At 46.2% G+C, this 20,989-nt stretch overlaps 1 protein-coding gene across 2 annotated transcripts in view; it reads left to right on the top strand.

Moving 5' to 3' along the window:
• kibra (WW and C2 domain containing protein kibra) overlaps positions 1-20,989 on the top strand; it is a 40,879-nt gene that overhangs the window by 18,246 nt on the left and 1,644 nt on the right. The window contains exons 10-17 of one of the 2 annotated variants that reach the window (XM_077662882.1): positions 528-755; positions 4,567-4,822; positions 8,906-9,065; positions 9,665-9,915; positions 14,706-14,804; positions 15,440-15,605; positions 16,781-16,854; positions 16,944-17,059. In XM_077662882.1, the coding sequence (XP_077519008.1) occupies positions 528-755; positions 4,567-4,822; positions 8,906-9,065; positions 9,665-9,915; positions 14,706-14,804; positions 15,440-15,605; positions 16,781-16,854; positions 16,944-17,059 (1,350 nt within the window). The remainder of the gene's footprint in view (positions 1-527; positions 756-4,566; positions 4,823-8,905; positions 9,066-9,664; positions 9,916-14,705; positions 14,805-15,439; positions 15,606-16,780; positions 16,855-16,943; positions 17,060-20,989) is intronic. The other variant, XM_077662883.1, reaches the window with a different exon arrangement.

Genomic DNA, 20,989 nt, shown 5'->3' with positions numbered 1-20,989 from the left:
TTGTTCGTGTTTCGTTCTATGGCCCCAAGGTTGCCAAAAGATTTTTCCTCCTCACATTTTGCAAGCTTGGCGGTAGAGCCAAGTTGACGAGCACTGGGAAAAAAAAGCTTGGTATGTTCTTACGTTGGTTCTAGATTAACAGAAGGTGTATTCTTGAACATAAGATTTCCAGTAAAAATATCGTGCTTCAATCGTGTTAATACAGTGCACTGGAGACATGCTTTTTTTTTTTTTTTTACACATTTGGAGTTTTGAGTACTAACATATAGCTACTTGGAAGCAGTGAGTGGAGCGACCAGGAAGGGTTTTGGAATGTTTTGTTGATATCATGCAGCTCAGAGGTTCTGTCTTGTTTTCTGGAACTTACACACTTCGTGTGGCAGCCTGCCAGTTACTAGTCCTTCTAGCTCAAATGTATGCAGCCTTATTTGTTCACTGTTGCTTTCTGTAGTGTGTGTGGGGGGCACTTAGCATTAAGCTTGGCTAGTGCATTGTGCAGTGTTGGCATTTAGTAGCAGCCGTAGCAGTTTATTTGCCTTCCTCAGGCCTGGAGATGAGGAGGAGGAAGACGACGACGATGATGAGGAAGAGGAGGAAGATGAGGAGGAGGAGGATGAGAACCCCCTGGATCATGTGGACTTCCCATGCCTCCAACTTCAGCTGAGGTTGCAGCACTGCTGCAAGGATGGTGTGCTGAAACTGCGCATTGAGAGGGCAAGACACCTCAGCATTCTTGTTGCCCACAGTGCTTCAGTGTGAGTGCCACATTGCTTCTGTCTTAGTTCTGTTCTGCGAGCAACACAGCAGCTAGCTAATGTCACTTGTTAGCCATGCCGTGAGCATGACTATGGGCAGGGCTTGAAGTCTTGCTCCATCGGAGGGGGGTTTCTAGTGATTCGAGCTCAGGTACAAAGGGTAATAGAGGGAGAAAGAAAGAAAGCGGCTGGCAGCCTGTTTTACGCATAGTTTTATACAAAGGGGAGAGATAAATTTAAGTGTGGTTTTTTTGCTCAGTTTAGGACATATTTTTATACAAAGTGCATGGAGAAATCCTTAGTTCATGACACAGACCTTAAACAAGCGATCCCCACACTCTGCCAGTGTGTTTGATGGTATCTGAAGCAAAACAACTTACAGTGAAACGAAGCGTCGGCAATTTTACCGTATGCATATTTATGAAGCCACTACTTTACAGTATTTTTGAAAACGTGGATAAAGGTAGCATTTCTGAACATTCGCTATTACCCAAAGACAATGAAAGCAAGGGGGGTTGCCTCAAACCCCTCGTCAATATTCGAGGGGAGTCCCAGACCCACCCTAGACACCCCTGACTTTACCCTGGCTAGGGGGGGATGACTCTGAATGAGCAGTTGTTTTTAATGTCTCTAGGATCCTCAATTAACGGCCAAGTTGGCGTGCAGGCTGGTGGGGGTATCTGGGGTAATTGAGGGAAGTAACCTAGACTACCGCGGGACAGAGTGAAAGAATAAGATTGGGGTGGAGTGCATATAGCAGGTACTCTCAGATCATGAATGGCAGTTTACCAGTATCCCTCAAGAAAAGTACCGTATATACTCGTGCAAGGGCCGCCACCGTGCAAGGGCTGCACCCACAACTTTAGAGCTGAAATTTTGAAAATATATATATATATTTTCGTAGCCAAACGCTAAAATTCGTGCACCAGCAAAAGTTAAGTTTCACAAGTCGCTACTAGATGGTGCTAGCTGCTTTCAACCCCCCTATCATCATCATCAGTGCTTTGAGATCATGTGGAGGTGCGGTCTTGCTTTTGCAACCGTTTCGCTCCAGCAGCCATTTTTTCTTGGTCTGGTGTTGCGGTCTTGGACAGTGTGTTGATGCGGTTGTGGTTACTGTGTGCAGCGTTGTTCAGTGGATCGTGGCCTATGTTTACCGCTTGGTGACGATGGGCAGAGATTTTATTTCGCATACCGCGGCCTTCAAGCTGTAAGCCGTCGCTTACATCGTGGAGCACGGCAAGGGGTCTGCTGGGCGCAAGTTCAATGCCAACGAGAAGTGTTTGCGTCGTGGTGCAGCCAGAAAGAACAGCTCGCTGGTACGAACTGCAACCGGAAAGCATTCCGTGGGAAGCAGTGCAGGTTTCCGGAGCTTGAAAAGGAACTTTTGGAGTACGTCCCGACGACAAGAAAAAATGGCTATGCAGTGTTAATGGAGATGATCCACATGAAAGCCGTTGCCATTTTAATGCCAATTTTAAAGGAAGTAGGGGATGGCTTCAACACTTTATGAACCAGAACATGCTCTCCATTCGGTGCAGAACGTCATTGTGCCAAAAGCTGCCCAATGAGTATGAGGACGACCCGTTAAGTTCCACTGTTTCGCTAACAGCCTTCGAAGGGAGCTCGAGTATGACCTATCTCAGATAGGGAACGCGGATCAGACGCCTATCTGGTTCGACACACCAGAAAATAGCACAGTTGACTTTAAGGACGCAAAAAGCATCTCTGTGCATGCAACCGGTGCAGAACGGTAACGGTGCACGGTGATGCTGGGCATCAGTGCCGATGGCAGAAATCTGCAACCATTTGTCGTTTTCAAGAGGAAGACGCTGCCAAAAGAAGAGTTTGCAGATGGCATTATCGTTTGTGTCCATGAGAAATGTTGGATGTGCAATGAACTCGCTTTGGGCTGGGTAAAAACGGTGTGGGCAAACCGACCAGCCTGTTGCAACGGAGGGCTTTGCTCGTTCCCGACAGTTTTTGAGGCGATCTCACAGAACGTGTCAAAGCCCGGCTCGCCAAACCCCAATGAATTTAGCTGTCATTCCTGGAGGAATGTCAAGCATCCTGCAGCCACTGGATGTTTGTATCAATCGGCCGTTTAAAGTTGAATTCCGGCGTGTTACTCTGAGTGGATGGCAGCGGACGTTCACAACAAGGCTCCTACTGGACGGTTGAAGAGAGCTTCAGTGCAGCAGGTTTGTTTGTGGTTTTAAGCGCATGGCGTTCGGTGTTGTGCGACAGGATTGTGAAAAGCTTCAAGGTGACTTGAATATCGAACCAGACGGACAGAACAGAAGACGACTACTTCTGGGAAGGCGCCCATGAGGCGAGCTCTTCAAGTAGCTGCCAGAGCGAAAGCAACGAGGAATTTCCTTAAATAAAGTATGTGTGGTGATTTAGCAGTGTTTACATTACTTTTTAAAACAGTCACAGTAACAGTGGGATGTTTCTGTTGGTAGATATAGGCCTGACTCCCCATCAAAATCGCGGAAGAAAAACTGTGTACCTTACGCGAGTATATACGGTATATAACTAGTACTCACCTATGGGGCAGAAACTTGGATGCTAACAAAAATGGTTCAACTGAAATTGAGGACAACGTAGCAAGCTATGGAAGGAAAAACGATAGTTGCAGCGTTAAGAGAGAAAAAGAGGACAGAGTGGGTCAAGGAACAAATGGGCGTTAATGACATCCTAGTCGAAATCAAGAAGAAATGGGCTTGGGCAGGGCATGTAACGAGAAGGGAAGATGACTGATGATCGTTAAGAGTAACAGACTGGATTCCAAGAGAAGACAAGTGTAGCAGGGGGCCGCAGAAAGTTGGGTGGGCAGATGAGTTTAAAACGTTTGCGGGGTTAAGGTGGCCGCAACTAGCACAAGACATTTACTTAGAGAGATATGGGAGAGGCCTTTGTCCTGCAGTCAGTGTAGTCAGCCTGTTGATGATGTGAATGTTGCAACTCAGTTGGTCAGAGCTGTGTGCACGGTGTGCAGATGTCGTGAGTTTTGTTTGTCTAGCGACGAGTCGTCTTCTGGTGCCTGCCAAATCTACAAGAATTGCTAAAATTGCTCGCCTTTTATTGTGTCAAAAATTAAGGACCAGAACCTGTTTGATTTGTTTTGCACAGTATTGCAGGAGAAAAAAAAAAAAACAAGGTGGAAAGATCTAGGAACAAAATTTGTGTGGTCCTAGCTTTTTATTGTAGCTGCATAAATGTGACTTGTCTTTCATGGCTGTTTATTCTTGAAACACCTTGTTCGAAGCCACATAGTATGCACAAACTGCATCAGTGACCCAGACTGCTTTGTCGTGCTAATCGAGGCTGATACAAGGGTCAGCACCCATTTCCCAAGCTTATGTTTCATGAGAGCGACAAAGATAAATGTTTAATTCAGTACATGGGGAACGTATAGTTTCCTCCCGGTCACTTTAATTGACTTGGTGTGGCACTGGTCAGCAGTAAATGGTTTCGTAGCTATGTTTTATCAGCCTACTCTGTGACTCGTAGGTGCTTGTGTAAAGTAAGCACGGGATTGTGCGCAACTTAGCTGAAACTGCAGCAGCGTTTATTTTAATTGCTTATTTCACTTTCAAAACTTGATACTATGACCAGTCATCCTTTTATTGTTTCTGGCCTGCCTTTATCTCTCTTTTTCACTCACAACAGAGGTGCACTTAGTAGAGGCACATCAAAGTAAATATTGCGAACTGATCTATTTCTGAAGCTGCAGCTACCACCATATCATATATTAAATTGCTCTCCAATCTGCATGCACATTCTTGCCAATTGGAATCGGCTGCAGTTGTGTGCGTGCCACTGTGGTTCCTGGAGTCCCCGGCTGTGGCTGGCACTCGTCACCTTGGGTGCGGCTCGAAGGCCATCAGCCTGCCAACACTGCACCCACTGAGGACAGTGGCAACATTGGCAGTCAGGTGGTCGGCGAGGAGGAGGATGCTCTGGGCCAGGAACTGCACCTCCCCGTGGGTCCCCGACTGGCAGGCTATGTCCTGCAGTTGCAGCTGTGGTGCCAGAAGGCCCGCATGGTTCAGGAGTGCCTGGTGAGTGCCCCTTTCCCATTTTCGAAGTTCACTGTTAATCAGGATGTGCCTCCGCGGTGGATCAGTGGTTATGGCACTCGGCTGGGGACCCTAAAGATGCGGGTTCGATCCCAGCCGCGTGCGCACAGGAACTTCCAGGCACTGCCCACAGATGGCACGCGAGGCCATGGGTCATCATCATCTACTTTTTTTCCTCCTCCACAAACTCCTGCTGTCCATACAGTAGAACCACGGTATAGTTAACTCTGATATAGTAAAGTGAAACTGCAGTCAAATTTCGCCTTCCATAGATGACTGTACTTTTTTTTGTTGTTGTTGTAGTAAAGATTTTTTTTCGAGGAAACAGCTGTTGTGAAGAACGTCTGGCCATAGCAACTTACCTCCCGTGGAACGATGACAGCGTGGCACGTGCAAGACCAACATTCGGATGCAAATGAATACCAAACACGATAAAATGGTGCTCTTTGAGATAGCTTCAGCGCCAAGTTCGGAAGACGTGAGGAGAAGCCAACTTCTGGAAGTCCTTGCAGCTGTGAGGCAAATTGCGCGGTGAGCCCGGAAAAAAAATAAAGCTGGCTATGAACGCAGAAAGATGGCAGCGCGGGTCGCTGAGGGAGGAAAGCCAGCAAAAGTGTGGTGAGGAGTAGGGAAAGGAAGGACAGGGTGAAGATTCGCAGCACAGCAGAACAAAGCACATGGAAGTGGTGGCAAGAAACGGAGGTGTGGCAGCACTGCGTGGGTGGTAGCGTCGGTCCTCAACTGTGTTGCGTGCATTTCTTACCTGTTGCCTATTAAACAACGCTGAGGCTGCGAAAAGTGATGCCGTATTCACGCAAAACATTGGTTTCCACATGAAATCAAGCTCTCGTTATATGCGTAGCCGCATTGTATTGTGCAAATGCAGTACTTTCACAAGGCGTGAGCAAAATCAAAAATGTGATAATACGAGATGCGATGACTGAAAATGAATAAATATTACATAAAGGGGCAATAAGAGCAGGGTAGAAGGTATTTGTGAGTGTTTCTTTTATAAACCAACCCTGTGCTTAGAAAGTAGCCAGTTAATTACCAGAGAGCACACCACTCAGAGCCATGCCATCACCAACAGCTGATATAGTTAAGATTTTAGCTTTTTTAAGGCTTTAGTAATGCTCTATTGTTTTGAAGTAGTTAAAACAAGTTTTTGGGCTAGTTGGTAACTTTCTTGATTCATAACTGCAGCGAAGGATCACAAACACAAAGAAGAAACACGCAAACAGCGTTCGTTTGTGTGTTTGCATGTTTCTTCTCTTGTGTTTGTGCTCCTTCGCTGCCGTTATGAAGTAATTACTGCCATTATTTTTGGAGCTTGTCTAGATTTGCTGTTATCATACACCATGATGATACCAGCTTGAAATTATGTAGCTCATAAGCCCCAAATGTTTGTGGGTATTGAAGGAATGTAATATTTGAGGTGTTCTGAAGAGAACAGCACTATTTTACCATGCCATTCAGCGTCATGCCACCAAACTAGCCGAGCATTGCCAATATGTAATATTAGGCAGTTTTAGTTTCACGTACACGACGCAGACTGAATAAACGTATGGAACTAATCTGGGATTGCTTCGGTACATTTTACCGTGCCATCTATCATAATGATGACACCGCTTTAGCATGTAGCCCTCAAACGGGTTGCATTCCCTCACATTCCGAAGGAAGTCTTAATCGTCGCTTTGGAAAAGCAAAGGCGTGGAGCAGCAGAACTCGTGTTTTGCACGGGGGTGGCTGCCGTCTCGATTTTGGCACACTCTCACTAGTTCAAGATCTCGCGAGACCATTGCTATGACGACAACGAACGCAACATCGCCGGGCTTAAGAGCTAAAAAATCACCCTTCTATCTGAAAAACAAAATCTATTTGTCACTTGAAACTTTATGCGAGAGTAAGAATGGGTAAATTAAAGGCGAATACAACAGTTTCAAGCACGATATTGCTTTGAGGGGTTAGCGACAAAGCTGTTTTCGTTGTCAAGCGGGCGGGCAAGGTGCCGCCATGCTGTCAACGCTACGTACTCAAGAACGCGAAGACCACAACTTAAAAGTCCAAATATCACGTATGTCCGTGAGACTCGCGCAGACACTTTGCGTTCTGCGCATGCGCACTGGTTGCCCGTAAGCACACTACGTACATGAAATTAAAACTGTCTACTGTAGCGCCCCACTATAGTAAATTTGCATGTAAGAACAGAGATATATTTACATGTTGAAATGTTGACATCGTGGTACGCGTGCAGTGTAGGGCATCACAGCAGTAGACACTTAGCAGCGTAATCGCAAGGCCAACAGTTATCTAGAAAAGGATAACAGACAATAAAACGGTGCACTTTGAGATGTCGTAACCACGAGGCTTGTAAACTGCAGGGAGAAGCCAACTTTCTGAAGTCCTTGGGGCTGTGAGGCAAAGCATGCGGCGTGCACGGGGGAGATAAAAAGAAAAAAGCAAGCTGTGAACGTGGAAAGAAGGCAACGTGGGCTGCTGAGAAAGGGAAGGCAGTGAAGGCAGTGCTATTCAAGGGTCATAGTAGTGCAAAGCACGAAGCAGCGGCAGCAAGAAGCAGAGGCGTGCAGCGCTGTGTGGGTGGCTTTGCCATGCTTGATTGCATCATGGGAATTTCTAACATGTTCATGCATGTTTCTATTTATGTGGGCTCAAACTCCTCTTTTGCATTATATATTCGTGATTGCGTTGTATTTGTTCAAATAATATGCCTGGTTCTTTATAAAACTTAAATGAAATCGACAACATGGTGACATAAAATGGGATTACTGAAATTATTGATTAGCACAAAATTGGATGATTACAGCAGGATGAAAGGTGTTTCGAAATGTTTCTTTTCTAAACCAACACTACATGTTTAGTAAGTAGCCTTCTTGGAACAGTATTCTTGGAACCATGTTGTCACCAAGTGACTTTACGGCAGAGGGGTTCTGCTGTGTATCGTTTAATGGCACCTCTTGCATCCAGAATAAACATGCTTCATCTGAGCGGTATTAGCGGTAGTAGGTTTCTTGACGAGGTGCTTCAAGTGAGACAGATCTGCTCTTGCACTTGTGCAGTGGGAACCAGAGTACTCATTTCGCAGGGAAATGAGTTATATAGCAAGCTCATAAATGGGGAAGAGGGTCTTAAATGAAAAGTTTTATTGGTGAAGTCACAATTATGACATCTTCAGGGAACTGTTATTTTTATGCGCCGATTCGAAATGTGTCGCATAATTTCACGTAAAACAAGTCCTTGCGCACTTTTGTAATATGCTATGCACATTTTTTGTTCGCAGCTTCTAAGAAATTTTGCTGCAGGAAACTTGCTAAAATCGATTCCATTGGTTTTCCTTGGCATAAGGAATGTGATAAAGGTAAAATTACCATCCTGTCTATTATGGAACTTGAGTAATAGGGTTTTGAAGTTGCCATTTCAGAACCAGAACTAAATTTTACCCTTATCGCATTCTTTGTTATCAAAACAAACTGATGGCATCGGTTGTAGAAAGTTTCTTGCAGTAAAATTTCTTAAAAGCTCTCGACAAAGAACTTGCGTAACATAATACATTCTGCAAAGTCTTGTTTTATATGAAATTAAATGACATATTTAGAATCAGCACACAGCAATACGTATTCCCTGAAGATTTCGTTATTGTGACTTTATTAATAAAAAATTTTTAGTCTGGAAGCCTCTTTCCCCTTCAAATGCAAATGGCATTGGAGCAAAGGCCTATAATATGCAGGGCATCAGACGCTTCATGCCTTTGACCATGTTGCACAGGCATAAGATATAGTGTGCTTTGTGACCGGCTCAGTGCTTTGAAGCACTTCTAAGCATGCTTCAGTGGTGTTTCTGAACATGAGCATCCATAATTTTTAAGAATGTGTCATATATGACATGCCCTAAGTTTTTGTCCATGTTGCTTCCTCAAAAAGTGTGGTGTAATGGGGTCACTTGCATACAGTGCTGCAGGCAGAGAGATACATGTCCTAAGTATGTTTGAAATCGCCATTTCAGCCAGCCAACACTGACAGCCTTACTTTCTGCCCCTCCATTTCACAGGGCTGTGCACAGCTGTCTTTGTGTAGCCTCAACCCATCAGCCATGTGGCTGCGCTGGGTGGAGCTGTTCCCCCCTGAAATGATGACAGCAGGAAAAGACGAGAGCAGTGATGAGTCAACCGTCATCTCCTCTCAGACATCCACACTCACAAGGAACATGGGTAAGACATGGTGCTTCTGGCATTGCAAACGTGCTTCATGTTGCATGCTCTCTAACTGTTGTCTCGGCTAGTTGTTGCTGTATGAGCTACAGAAAGCGTTTTATTTATGTATTTTTTTCTTCCGCCTTCTTTTTCTCGTGGGGCTTGACGCCATCTGTAGCGGACAGCAGTTGGTTATGGTTAGGACCTGTTACCCAGGGCTTGTTAACTGTGGCCTGAAGTTGTGCTTGTTGCTTACTTTGGATTGGTCTTAGGCAGGGGGCCTCAATCATAAAATGGTACCTGGGAAAAGGTGGTGAAAAAGGCCTGTTAATGCTTGGCGGGGGGCTATACTCTTAACACTTGTTTGCAGCTGGAATAGATGGGAATAACACAGACATATACAATATGAAGCATAATGCTGTTTGTGTTCATGCCTTCCCGCTGTTGCACTATTGCTTCTAAATATTGGAGCAGAAGTTCCGAGCCGAGACCTGCAAAGTTCTAGGTTGAATTATCTACTTTCGTCACCTACTGCGCCTACAGCTATGATGCGGCTGCATCTTGTGCCCATGTAGGTGGCTACAATTGTGCTGCGGTTGCATCCTTTGCCTGTGTAGGTGCACCCGGTAGGGAAGAGCAGCAGCAGGGGGAGGAAAACAAGAAGAGTGAAGTCCCGAGGCCACCAGAGGCCATTGAGTGTTGTGACAAGGAAACCAACACAGAGTGCGTGTTCCTGCCTGAAGGGCGCAGGGGCCGCAAGGGTGTGACTGGGGACCTGGCAGTGTCATTGCCTGTACCCGCAACTCCACTAGCACCAGTCAAGCGCTCGCAGACATTCGGACCCGCGAGTCACCGCTATGTCTGCAGGGTGAGTGTCTCTGTGGATTCAACAGAAGGAGGGCCTACTGCCACTTCTCGCAGGTGCTTTGCAGCTTGTGCAGCAGTGGTTTTTATCTCTTTTTCGAAATTCAGAGTTCCTGATTTGGAATGAGCTTGTGCATTGATCAGTCAAAATTATGGCCTGGGCTGCTTGGTTCAGGCACTCAGATCCTGAGGAAACAGCACAAAAATACAGGACAGACAAAAGGCACACTTATGACAAGATAGATGCTGTTGTGTCATGAGTGGGTTGTTTCCTCATAGAGTTCACCTTTCTACCCTTGGAACTGTATTCAGTGTTTGGCAGTGATGATGAATCAACATTTATCGGGCCCGAAATAAATCGGTGGTGCACGCAGGCACCAGGCGGGGTGATTCCCTAGTTACGGGACCCATATGTTGCCAGCAGCTCCTGGCCCCTGCGCGTCGGTGCGAGCTGAATCGGTAGTGCGGGGCTGGATAACAATGTCTCCCATCGCTCAAGGGGTTGGGGATTGGGGGTGTTGGCGGGAAGGATAATTCAAATTGCTGGCTCAGTCTTGTCCAGTGCCCATGTAAGTCTATTGCGTGGGACACTTGCTAACTCGGACACTATGGGTCTCGCACCGGTTAATTCGAACAGGGTCATGAAGGAAGGCTGCGCTCAGGTGTGACAAAAGACCGTTGAAGTAGCCCTACTCAAAACCTGATTTCCATGCTGCAGACTCGTTTGCGCACCTCAGATGTGTGCGCTACAATAGGCATGACGACAAACGGGTGGCCCAGACTCTGTGAGGTCACTCCAACAGCTTAGTTTCTGTTTCGTTTTTCTGAGCTGCAGCTAGGCAACCTAACCCAGCTGATTACCGTTTCGGGTGCTGGTTGACGCGTCACTGGCGTTTTCTCTCCCCTCCCCCCCCCTTTTTTTTTTCTTGCGGCTTTGGCACGAATTCCTTAGCTTGTGTCTATGTGGTTCCGTTCTGCCACCTGTGTGGTGAAGCCTCCTCGCTCACGGCAGTGACATGGTAGCAGTGAAGCTCCAGTGCATTGCACCGCGAAGGATGCGGGAGGCCCTTGCGTCTATAGAGCAGTTCTGGTTTGACACTCACGACAATATGCACGCAATAAAGCATTGATGGAAACGTGAAAGACAGTCATTTCCATGCTGTTCTCATCTCAAAATCAGGCACCCATCTTACTCCAAATAAATTTACTGTGATGCAAGCAGTTCTTGGCAGTTTTTCGGGGTCAATCAATAATTCAAACTTCCAGATTATTCAAACATTTTTCTTGGTCCCTTGAAGGTCACATTAACGAGCTTTTACTGTACTAAAGTCAGTTACAATTTGAGAATGCAGCAGAGGCCCTGCCTCCGCAGACTTTTTACTACTTTTCAGGCGCTAGTTGAACAAAATCCTACATCCAGGTACAACTCTTAATGATGGATAGAAAGTTGCAGAAATTATAAAAGTTTGTAATGGATGCACAAATAGTTTTGTTGGTTAAATCTTGGCATGGAACACCCTAGTGATCACCTCCTGGCGGAAAGTGAACATGCTTGTTTTTCTTTCTCTTGGAGTAAAATTAGTATTTTGAAAGATTATATTTTGGTATGTACTACCAGCATATCGGCAGAAAAATATAGTGTAAAGTACATCGCCCATTTGGCAGGACATAACGCTTCTGTCTAACTGCGTCACTCGGTTGTCTACATGAACAGGTGTTGTCGGTGACATCAGAATGTGTATCTCTTTTGCAAAGCGTGTCCACATCATAGCAACTGGCTGTGATGCACGAGTGGGAGTTTTCTTTCCAAGCAGCACCGTGTACTGTGTGATGTCAGTGCACGTTAAAATCCCAGGTGGTCGAAATTTCAGGAGTCCTTCACTAGGGCGTCCCTCATAGCCTCAGTCATTTTGGGACATTAAACCCCCACAAACCGTAAACCATCTTTCCAAGCAGCCAGAAGGAACTACTTTTCCTTCCTATTTATTGTGATAGGAGAGCACCTGACCGTACCGTGGAAGAAATGTGCGCATTGCTAAAACACACAAAGAAATCTATTCTTTGTAACCTTGCTTTTATTGCATAAATGTGCAGCGTTACCACGTGCTTTGAGCAGGCATTGGTTCTACAGTGACCAGCTGGTGTTTATCAATACAAGTCACAGTGATATACACACTACTCTTGAAACTCCAAACCCACCATCAGGGTGGAACCAGCTGAGGTGATGCCGGGACACTGGCGTTTACTGGCATTTTTCCATCTGCTGTGATGCTGCGACTCCAGTACTTGCTGGTTTTACCCACTTCAGCATGTAGAGCAAACACACATTGCAAATGCGGACGACAGTGCTTTGCTAAACGCATGCTGCCTCTCATTCATGATGCATGGCTCGAAATTAGCTTGGCTACCGTGCAGTCGCTGACTGCCGAGGCATTGATGCACAGTGGCATCAACTTTTCCAATGCAACAAACCTGGTGCTTTCTGGCATTTGACATTCATGTCACTGCACTAAGTAGACAGAACACACGAGAAGGACACGTAACTATCACAACTTCATCATAAGTATGTTCCACACTGTTCTTGACAAATGGCACAAAATATGCGCAGCGAATTCCGTGACATAAGTACAGTGAATGCCGACACTCCTGGCAGCAACATACTGCAGAATGCGAGCAGCACTTTTGGAAGAAGCTCGTCACTTTGCTGCGACATCATCCCATGGTGTTGCTGCAATTGGCAAGCAGATGTATATATACTGATTTGAGGGCCTTCGGGAGGCAGGGCATCTGCTGCATCCTCAAGTTGTAGCCAACTACAAGTGGCTGTATTGACATGGTGAATTGTTGGTTTACCCGCACTGCTAAACCTTTGGTTTGAGGAGCGACGCACAGGCTGGCTATTGACCAACACCGTGTTTATAAACAAAGGGGGAGCTTGTGGCAGCTGGACTTGACTGGGGGTGAAAAGTAGGCTTAGCAGTGATAGGAGTACATAGAAACAAAAGTTTTCAAAACAGTTTTCTGATTTTACAGTGCACCCATGATGATGTCACTTCGTGAAAAACAACCAGGTTCATCTTAGAACAGCTTCTGAAAGTATGAAGTTTCGTTTCGAAGGTGATGTATTTTTAAAACTCCGTGAAATGTGTGCGTTCGGGTCGCCATCGCTGGGGGTACGAGGCAGTTGCACGGCCCGTAGAAACGCATGTAAGCAAAACTTCCCAAATTATATTTCTCGTTATGGAGTAGTTCCGCTTCGGCAATCCGACAGTGTGCACACAGCAATAGTATTCGATGGAACTGTGAAAAAACGTTGTTGCCTCTTAGTTCTCATCTCAAAAGCAGATGACCGTTGCCCAGTTTTTCATCAAATAAATTTTCTGTGATGCAGATATTTGGTGAATTAGATCATTCGACATTCGGATAATTCGAACGGTTTTTCCATTCTCTTAAATGTTGAAATTGGCAAGCTTTCACTGTAATACCCATGTCATGTGGGTATATTTATAACACTTTTGGACAAATGTTTTGTCAGCTTAGTGGAGATTGAGTGCTCCTGTTTGGGCGGCATCAAGAGTAGCCGTCAAGTCGACAATTCGTCAATTCGCTAGAGCTGTAGCGAACTCTTTTGAGAATTCTAGAGACTTCAAACAGCAGCATTCACTCACAAGAACAATGCGCTGGCAGCCATGCTCTGAAATAATGTTTGGAGGTGCGTAGAATCTCAACACATTTTCAACCTTGCAAAGTTGTTTTGCAAGACAGAGAACAGGTTACTTATGCAAACAATTGAGAACAGGTTACTTATGCAAACAATGGGTGTTGTTGCAGCATTTTAAAAGAAGCCTTATTAATTTAGAATTGAAAATATATTAGAAAAATTGGCGGTGGTTTGGCTCACGTTAAACCTGGAGTGACGCGATAGCTACAGCTGGCCGAGTGGAACTTGGTCACGTGACCAACCACGTGACGAACCACGTGGTCAGCCACGGCGCCGCGCCGCCAGCAGCTGCTCCACACCACGTGACAGCGTGGCGGCGCAGCCACAGGGTGGTCACGCTGAAGGCTCGAAATGCTACCGTAATGTAGCTATCGCTACAAAACCATATTGTTTTTGAACATACAAAGCCATTAGTGCCTATGAAGGCACTACAAGAACCATTTAACTTTTCATCAGCCATCAATTTTGCCTTATAGCAAGCTCAGTTGCGGTGAGCTCATCTTAGAAATGCCTATTCGAAATAGCTGCAACCTCCTTCGGAGAAGCAATAACCATTGATATCATTGGCATCTATTTTAGGGCCACTACTGGTTCAGTAGCTTCATTCGGTCGTCAGCTGTGCAGCTGCAATGCTGAGGCTGCTAATAGGACCAAAGTAGCATTGAATCTGTACTGTGTATTGACAGGTCAGTTGTTGCACACCAGATGCTGAAAAGTGCACAGCAAGTTTGTGACTTGAAAATTTTGATCAACTTTTGCATGTTATGTCTGTAATGCCAGTAATGGTGCCACCAAGGTGCCAGCAAGTTTTGGATCTAGATAGTCAACTTTATGATTATAGATTGATTACTCTTGTTTAGCGTGGTTTTGGTAGGTATGGCTTGACCCTTAACAGCAGTGTTTGTGGTGTCATGTCTGCGACATTGTGCACGTCAGTGTGAGCAGGGCACTTTGGGGCTGTGTTGTTCTCACACTATCACTTCTTTTCGTAATCCTTAGAAGTCCTAACCTGACCGAATGGCACGCGTCCTTGTGAGCTTTTCCCTCTTTGTAATTTACTTGTGCATTTTCAGCTCAACCGGAGTGACAGCGACAGTGCCATGCCATTGTATCGGAAGAGTGGACCTTTCCAGAGGAATGCTATGGAACGCAGAAGCCTACGATGCAAGAAGGTGAGGGAGCTCTGGAAGTCAGAGGAAGATCATGCATATGCATCAAGTCTAGCACATTCTAATTCATGCAGCCCTTTTGCTGCCCCCTGGCATGTCAGTTCTGCGCAGATCTATTTTAAAGTTTGCCATTTCCATGACCTCAGCTCAGGCAATTTACGGTATACTGTCAACGCTGCATTTGTGAGGTCACGAGCATTACCCACACTTTGATACCTGCTTGCCGCTTGCGGAACCAAAATTTTTAAGACTTGTGTTCAGTCATTTATGACATTTCATATTGGGTGGAAGTCATCGCTTACAGTAACTATTTTTACTGCTCAATGCATACCTGTACGAGCATACTATTAATTTTTGTTTTTTTTCAATAATGCTTGCGATGCCATCACTGTGAGAAATAAGAAATGTTAATTATAGCACACAGCCTCGGGTCACGCAGCTGAGTTTTGGTTTGCTGTCTTCGCTTGCTATGAAATTGTTTTACTTGGAAAAAGGACTTGATGTAATAAGGAGAGCATACTGCAGGGAGTATAACACAGTCATCAACTCAGTGTTTCCAAAACCGCCTAGAGGTGCCACTTATGTGTAACGGAAGTGCTTGTCACATTACATGGCTATTTGTGCCTGTGTGTATGCAGTCAGCAGCTCAGGGAGGCAAGGCATCGAGCCACGCATCAGGGGCACGGACGTCCCTGGATCTGGCGCTGGACCTGCAGGCATCGCAGACGCGGCTGCAGCTGCTACAGCAGGATTTGGCTCGCCTCAGGGAGATGAAGAGACGCCTCGAGGACACAAAGGCACGAGGTGAGCCTCCACCACACCACTGCATGCATGTTGCCTCCAGGAACATTGCTGGGTGAACCATTTGTCTTGCAGTTGCTATGGTAACACAACTATGGCTGCACTCATTTTTCATGCATTTGCCGATTTTTGGATCCCCGGTGATCTTTTCATGCACCTGTACATTGTGCCCTTAGTTCACCAGGCTGTGCACCTTGGAGCTTGTGGCCTTCGTTTCTCAACTCTAGAAATGCATAAACTTTTTCAGTGCCGCAGTGTTCTGTAGCCACAATTAAAACACTATAATACTGTCTTTGAGACAAATAAGTCTACTGAGAGTGAGGTAAGTTTGAGGCACTTGGTGATGAGTAAAATGCATTAGGAGGTGCTAGCAAGGCCATCAGCAGGTGCTGTAATGGAACAGTGTGGCCATTGTGGGCTGCAGTTATTTTTATCCTTTGTTATAAGGCTTCAACATCTTAATTTGCATCGGGCACAAGCCTTAGTTACGCAAGCATTTGGGTAAAGGTGTGAAGAAGCTACTTGTTGGATACTGTTCTTGCAACCAAACGCATAAAGGAAATGAGTGTTATCATGATACAGCACAGTCACGTTGATACGAATCTTACTGGACTGCACAATATATTCACATCATCCAAAATTCTCATCATGAGAAGCTAGCTAAATGCATGCTAAGGCACAGGAAGTGCATTTATGCTAATCTATTTACAGCTGACAGGGCTTCCTTATGGCTGACAGGATTTGTTTACATCTGCTTAGCACTGCTGAGTGCCTGCTGTGTGCACTGCGCGACTGGTGATTGTGCTGTTGGCAATGTGGGGGCAGTGCTACTCACTTGTGTGGTCATGGCTCCCATGTGCGTATCATCCATGGTTCGTTGGAGAGTGTTGAAAACACCCAAAATTTTTACATATGATACAATGCACTTGTGGCCACGGAATTTCATGAATTCCTACCACACTGAAATTAATATCAGCTGTGATCCATCACCAAGATTCTACTGTATTTGCTGCTAATTATAATGGTTCTTTAGCCAAGTTATACAAAGCAAGCTTTTACAGCTAATTTAGTTTGAGCTTGTGGTATTGTTTTGCTGTGGCCTTGGCTTAGCTGGTCATTGCTTCAGCTGTACGGTGACCTTGTATTACATTGCAAAGTGCATCTTTTATGTTTTGTAGGAGAAACTGAGATACCATCCTGGCTAGCTGATGACGAGCAACTGCGACAGGTGCTGGCAGCAGCTGACCTCCAAGTAAGAATTTTGAAGCCTCTTGCAACCGAGGGTGTCTGTGAAGCATTGTACCCCACCTCTCATCACTCCTCTGTCTTTTCCTGTTTTAGGCCTCGAGGCAGACAGTGGAGGAGAAGAAGACAGAAAAGTTGCTCAAGAAAACTTCTCGGGAGATATACAGGTTGCGCAAGAGCCGCAAGAAACAACCAGACATGGCCTTCTTCAAGTATGCTCTCCTGCTGATTCACGAAATTATTTGCATATGAAGATCGTACGCAAATATTAGGTCTGTTGGATTTGACTGCACTTGCTGCACCGGTGCGAGGAGTGCAGCACATTTGCAGGGCTCGCCCACTGCACTTCCGTATTCATTTTGCAAAAGTGTCCGCATAGTGCATCACGAATTTTTGGTTGCATTGCTCTCTCCGGAGTGGAAGTGCAGCTGTAGTGCAGCAAGATGGCAGCACCCTTGCATAGGTAGGAGAAGATAAGGCTGCTCTATCAATGAATTGATGGTAGTTCTTCACTGAACGGAGGAGGTGGGCAGCTGTTCATGGCACCAGGCTGAGCCCCGTGGGCATCATTTCAGCACATATTCGTGTATTGTGCATGTAAAATCATGCAGTGAATTCGTTCATGGAAACGACGATTTCCTAAGGCTGGTTTATGCCGTCACTTCATTGCGATTTGCTGCTTAAAAATTCTTCACGTAGTGTAGGATGTTGGTGGTCATTGATGTGGATAAGACAAAGCTGGCTCAAGGGCACTGAGGAACATGTTTTGCAGCGCGCACTGTTTTGATTTGCTCAGATCACTGCAGCCTTCATAGCAGTGCAAACGACTTGCGAGATAGAGTGTAGGCTTTGGTTAGTTAGGTTGGCTTCACTGCGTGACAGCAATATAGCGGGGAAAATTAGTGCGAGAGACCGGAGGCCACCCTCAAGCACACCCCACGTTCACCTTGTCGCATTGTTTCAGAACGCTAGTGCTGTCAGCAGGTACCCAGGGCTGCGCAGTAGACCCATATCCGCACATAAAAAAAATTATCATAACTACAGCACTTTGTTTTTGGGGTAAAACCCAATTTCTCCCCAAAAATTCCCCTTCAAAACACAAGGGTAAGGGCAAGAGAAAAAAGTGGTAGGGGTTTAATGCAGTTAAACCGAGTAGGCGTGCTAAAGCATGTGTTATTCCTCAATTGGAGGAGGTGGGTAGCTGTTCATGGCACCAGGTTGAGCCCCGTGGGCATCACCCCGTGGGAGCTCCGTCTGAAGAGTATGATGTGATAGCTTGAGTGGGTTAATTCCCACATATGCAGATTTGGTTATTCTCTATTTAACATTCATAGATCACTGAGAGTCCTCATACCGCTCCTGGCGCAGTGGTGCAGCAGTTAAGCGTTGGGCCATTGCCCTGGGCCCCGTGTTGCTCTTCGCGAGTAACCTCTCGCTACCAATCTTTAACTGCCATCTGCCACCATGGTCAGTCTGCTCACAATCTGGTGGGCAGGTAGTGATGACACCACAAGGTTACGTGACATACGTGGTACAACGCCCTCCTCCCATTAGCTACAGCTGGCGCGATACTTCTCTGAACTTGCCTGAGTTTCCTCCCATTGGCTACAGCTTGCACAACGCCCCTCCGAACTAACCTGGGCTTACCAGAGTTACTCCGAGAGCACAAGTAGTAGTAGTAGAAAACATTCCAAAAAGGTAGGATAGAGAGGCGAAAATACAGATTTTGGGTGGAGTCCTTATTTCAGGACCCCAATGTCCACCGCAGTTGCTCTTGCTTGGGATTCAGCTTTTGCTGCGTCGCCAAGTCAGAGCTGAGCAGGGCAGACTCCCACTGTTCCTCGGAGTGATGTTTGTCTAGTTCGGGGGGCTTGGGACCGGAGCAGCCCCATGTTACATGATATGTTGTTGGAATTCCGCCACACCAGGGGCAGATGCTGTCATATCTGTCGGGGAAGATGATGTGGTACTTGTGTAGGTTAGGAAAGGTGTTCGTCTGTAGTTGTCGCCATTCCCTCGCCTCTGCCGCCGTTAGCTTATGGTGTGGTGGGGGGTAGACTTGTCTTTGTGTTCGGAGAAGGAGGAGGCACTCGCCGTAAGTAGAGGGGTGAGGTCGGGGAGGTTAGTCGCTCGGTTAGTATATCCTCGTGCTAGACTGTCCGCGGCCTCGTTCCCCTCTTGCCCAGGAGTCCAAGTGATTTGGTGCTTGCATGTGGAATTTTGAACTTGTGGGGTAGTCAGAATGGGAGCGACGGAGTGTGGAAGTCTGCCAGAGAGGAAGAGGTGACACGCGGACTGGGAGTCGGTAATAATTTTAACTCATTTCCCGTAGCATCGCCGTGCTGGATTGCGAGGGCAATTGCAACAGTTTCTGCTACTGTTCTGCTAGATACAAATCATGGGATCATGAAAAAAATTCCTGCCACAAGAAAATCGTACCATAAAAAAAAAGAACAAAATCCGCATGCTGAAATATGCAAAGTGCATTCAGGCAACCTTATTCACGGCTGACTGGATTTATTTACGATGCGCCACTGCTCACCACTTGCGGTGCATACAGCACGGCGACTAGCGATCGCGACATCCAGTCTATACAGTCACTGTTGCCTGGGTGGTTGGAGCCTTGAAAGCTGCTACTCTGCAGCTTCTAGTTTGAAACACTACTCCAGACGTACCAACCCTGAGCAAGAATCTTGTCGTCTTGTCTTGGGCTCTCGCGGTGGCGGTCGTCTTGGACACCAATTTCAAGAAAATCGCCAGCGCCTCCCTACAAGAGCACAAGACAAGATTCTTGCTCCGGGTTGGTAGGTCTGGAGTAGTGTTTCAGACTAGAAGCTGCAGAGTAGCAGCTTTCAAGGCTCCAACCACCCAGGCAACAGTGACTGTTTGGACTGGATGTCGCGATCGCTAGTCGCCGTGCTGTATGCACCGCAAGTGGTGAGCAGTGGCACATCGTAAATAAATCCAGTCAGCCGTGAATAAGGTTGCCTGAATGCACTTCCCATATTTCAGCATGCGGACTTTTTTTTTTTATGGTACGATTTTCTTGTGGCAGGAATTTTTTTCACAATCCCATGAGATTCGTATCTAGATTCTGCTGAGATTGTGTATACACCGTGTTTACGAACAAAGGAGGAATTCGTGGCAGGCGGATTGTACTTGGGCTGAAAAGTAGGGGTAACGCCCATAGGAGTACATGTAAGCAAAAGTTTTCAAAGTAGTTTTCTTATTTCAGAGTGCAACTACTGCCATCCTAGAACAGAATAACCATGGTCATCCTAGAACAGATTCTGAAAGTATGAAGCGTCATTTCGGAGGCAATGTATATTTAAAACACCTAGGAATGGGAGCGATTCCCGGCTGGAGGTATGGAAAGGCAGCGTGCCCCATAAATACACGTGAACAAAACGTCCAGAAATATTTTTCTCGTTGCACAAAGTAGTGATGGAGGCCGCCGTTCCTTAACAGTTTGCGAGTGCTTTGGAGAAGAGTGCGACAGTATTGTATGTCATTTCGAAGCTATCTTTTTAAAACACGTGCTGCGAAGCCGGACATACCCCCAAAAAGCGCTCATCTGCTGGGTGTTCCCCTAAATCGCACAGGCTTCTCATTTATTCTGACAGTTCTGCTGCGCACACTTAATTCTTTCGCAAATAATGTCGTTGAAATGATAGCAAGGTTTACGTTGCAGACAGCCCTCAAACAGCACAATAAACGGGCCGCGCACTGTAGCAGATGACTGACAGCATGACTTACACACATAGTTGGCACTGGCGGACGCCGAATCTGGAGGCGGCCAGTGTGTTATCTGCGGCGCCATCTGCTGCAGTGCGTGGTTCTCGTTTGTGCACTTGCCATTTTGTTTGAGAACTGCTTTCTTAAGTAATGCTGTCCAGGCTATCTAGTTTGAACGACAGTATTAGTGAGAAAATGTAGCGCATGCGGCAGCATGTCGGACTACACAGGAAGCTTGGGCGATTCGGGGAAACACCCAGCGGATAGAGCGCCCTCTAGGGGTATGTCCGGCTTCACAACACACATTTATCACGGCACTTTAAGAAGAAAGCTCGGAAATGATGAAGGGTACTTTGTGACGCTCTTCTTCAAAGTACTCACGAACTTAAAAAGGGGCTGCCGTCATG

The sequence above is a fragment of the Amblyomma americanum genome, chromosome 4, assembly GCF_052857255.1.
Source record: "Amblyomma americanum isolate KBUSLIRL-KWMA chromosome 4, ASM5285725v1, whole genome shotgun sequence".
NCBI lineage: Eukaryota > Metazoa > Arthropoda > Arachnida > Ixodida > Ixodidae > Amblyomma > Amblyomma americanum.
The sequence above is the reverse complement of the archived record's forward strand: the minus strand, read 5'-3'. Positions and strand labels throughout refer to the sequence as shown.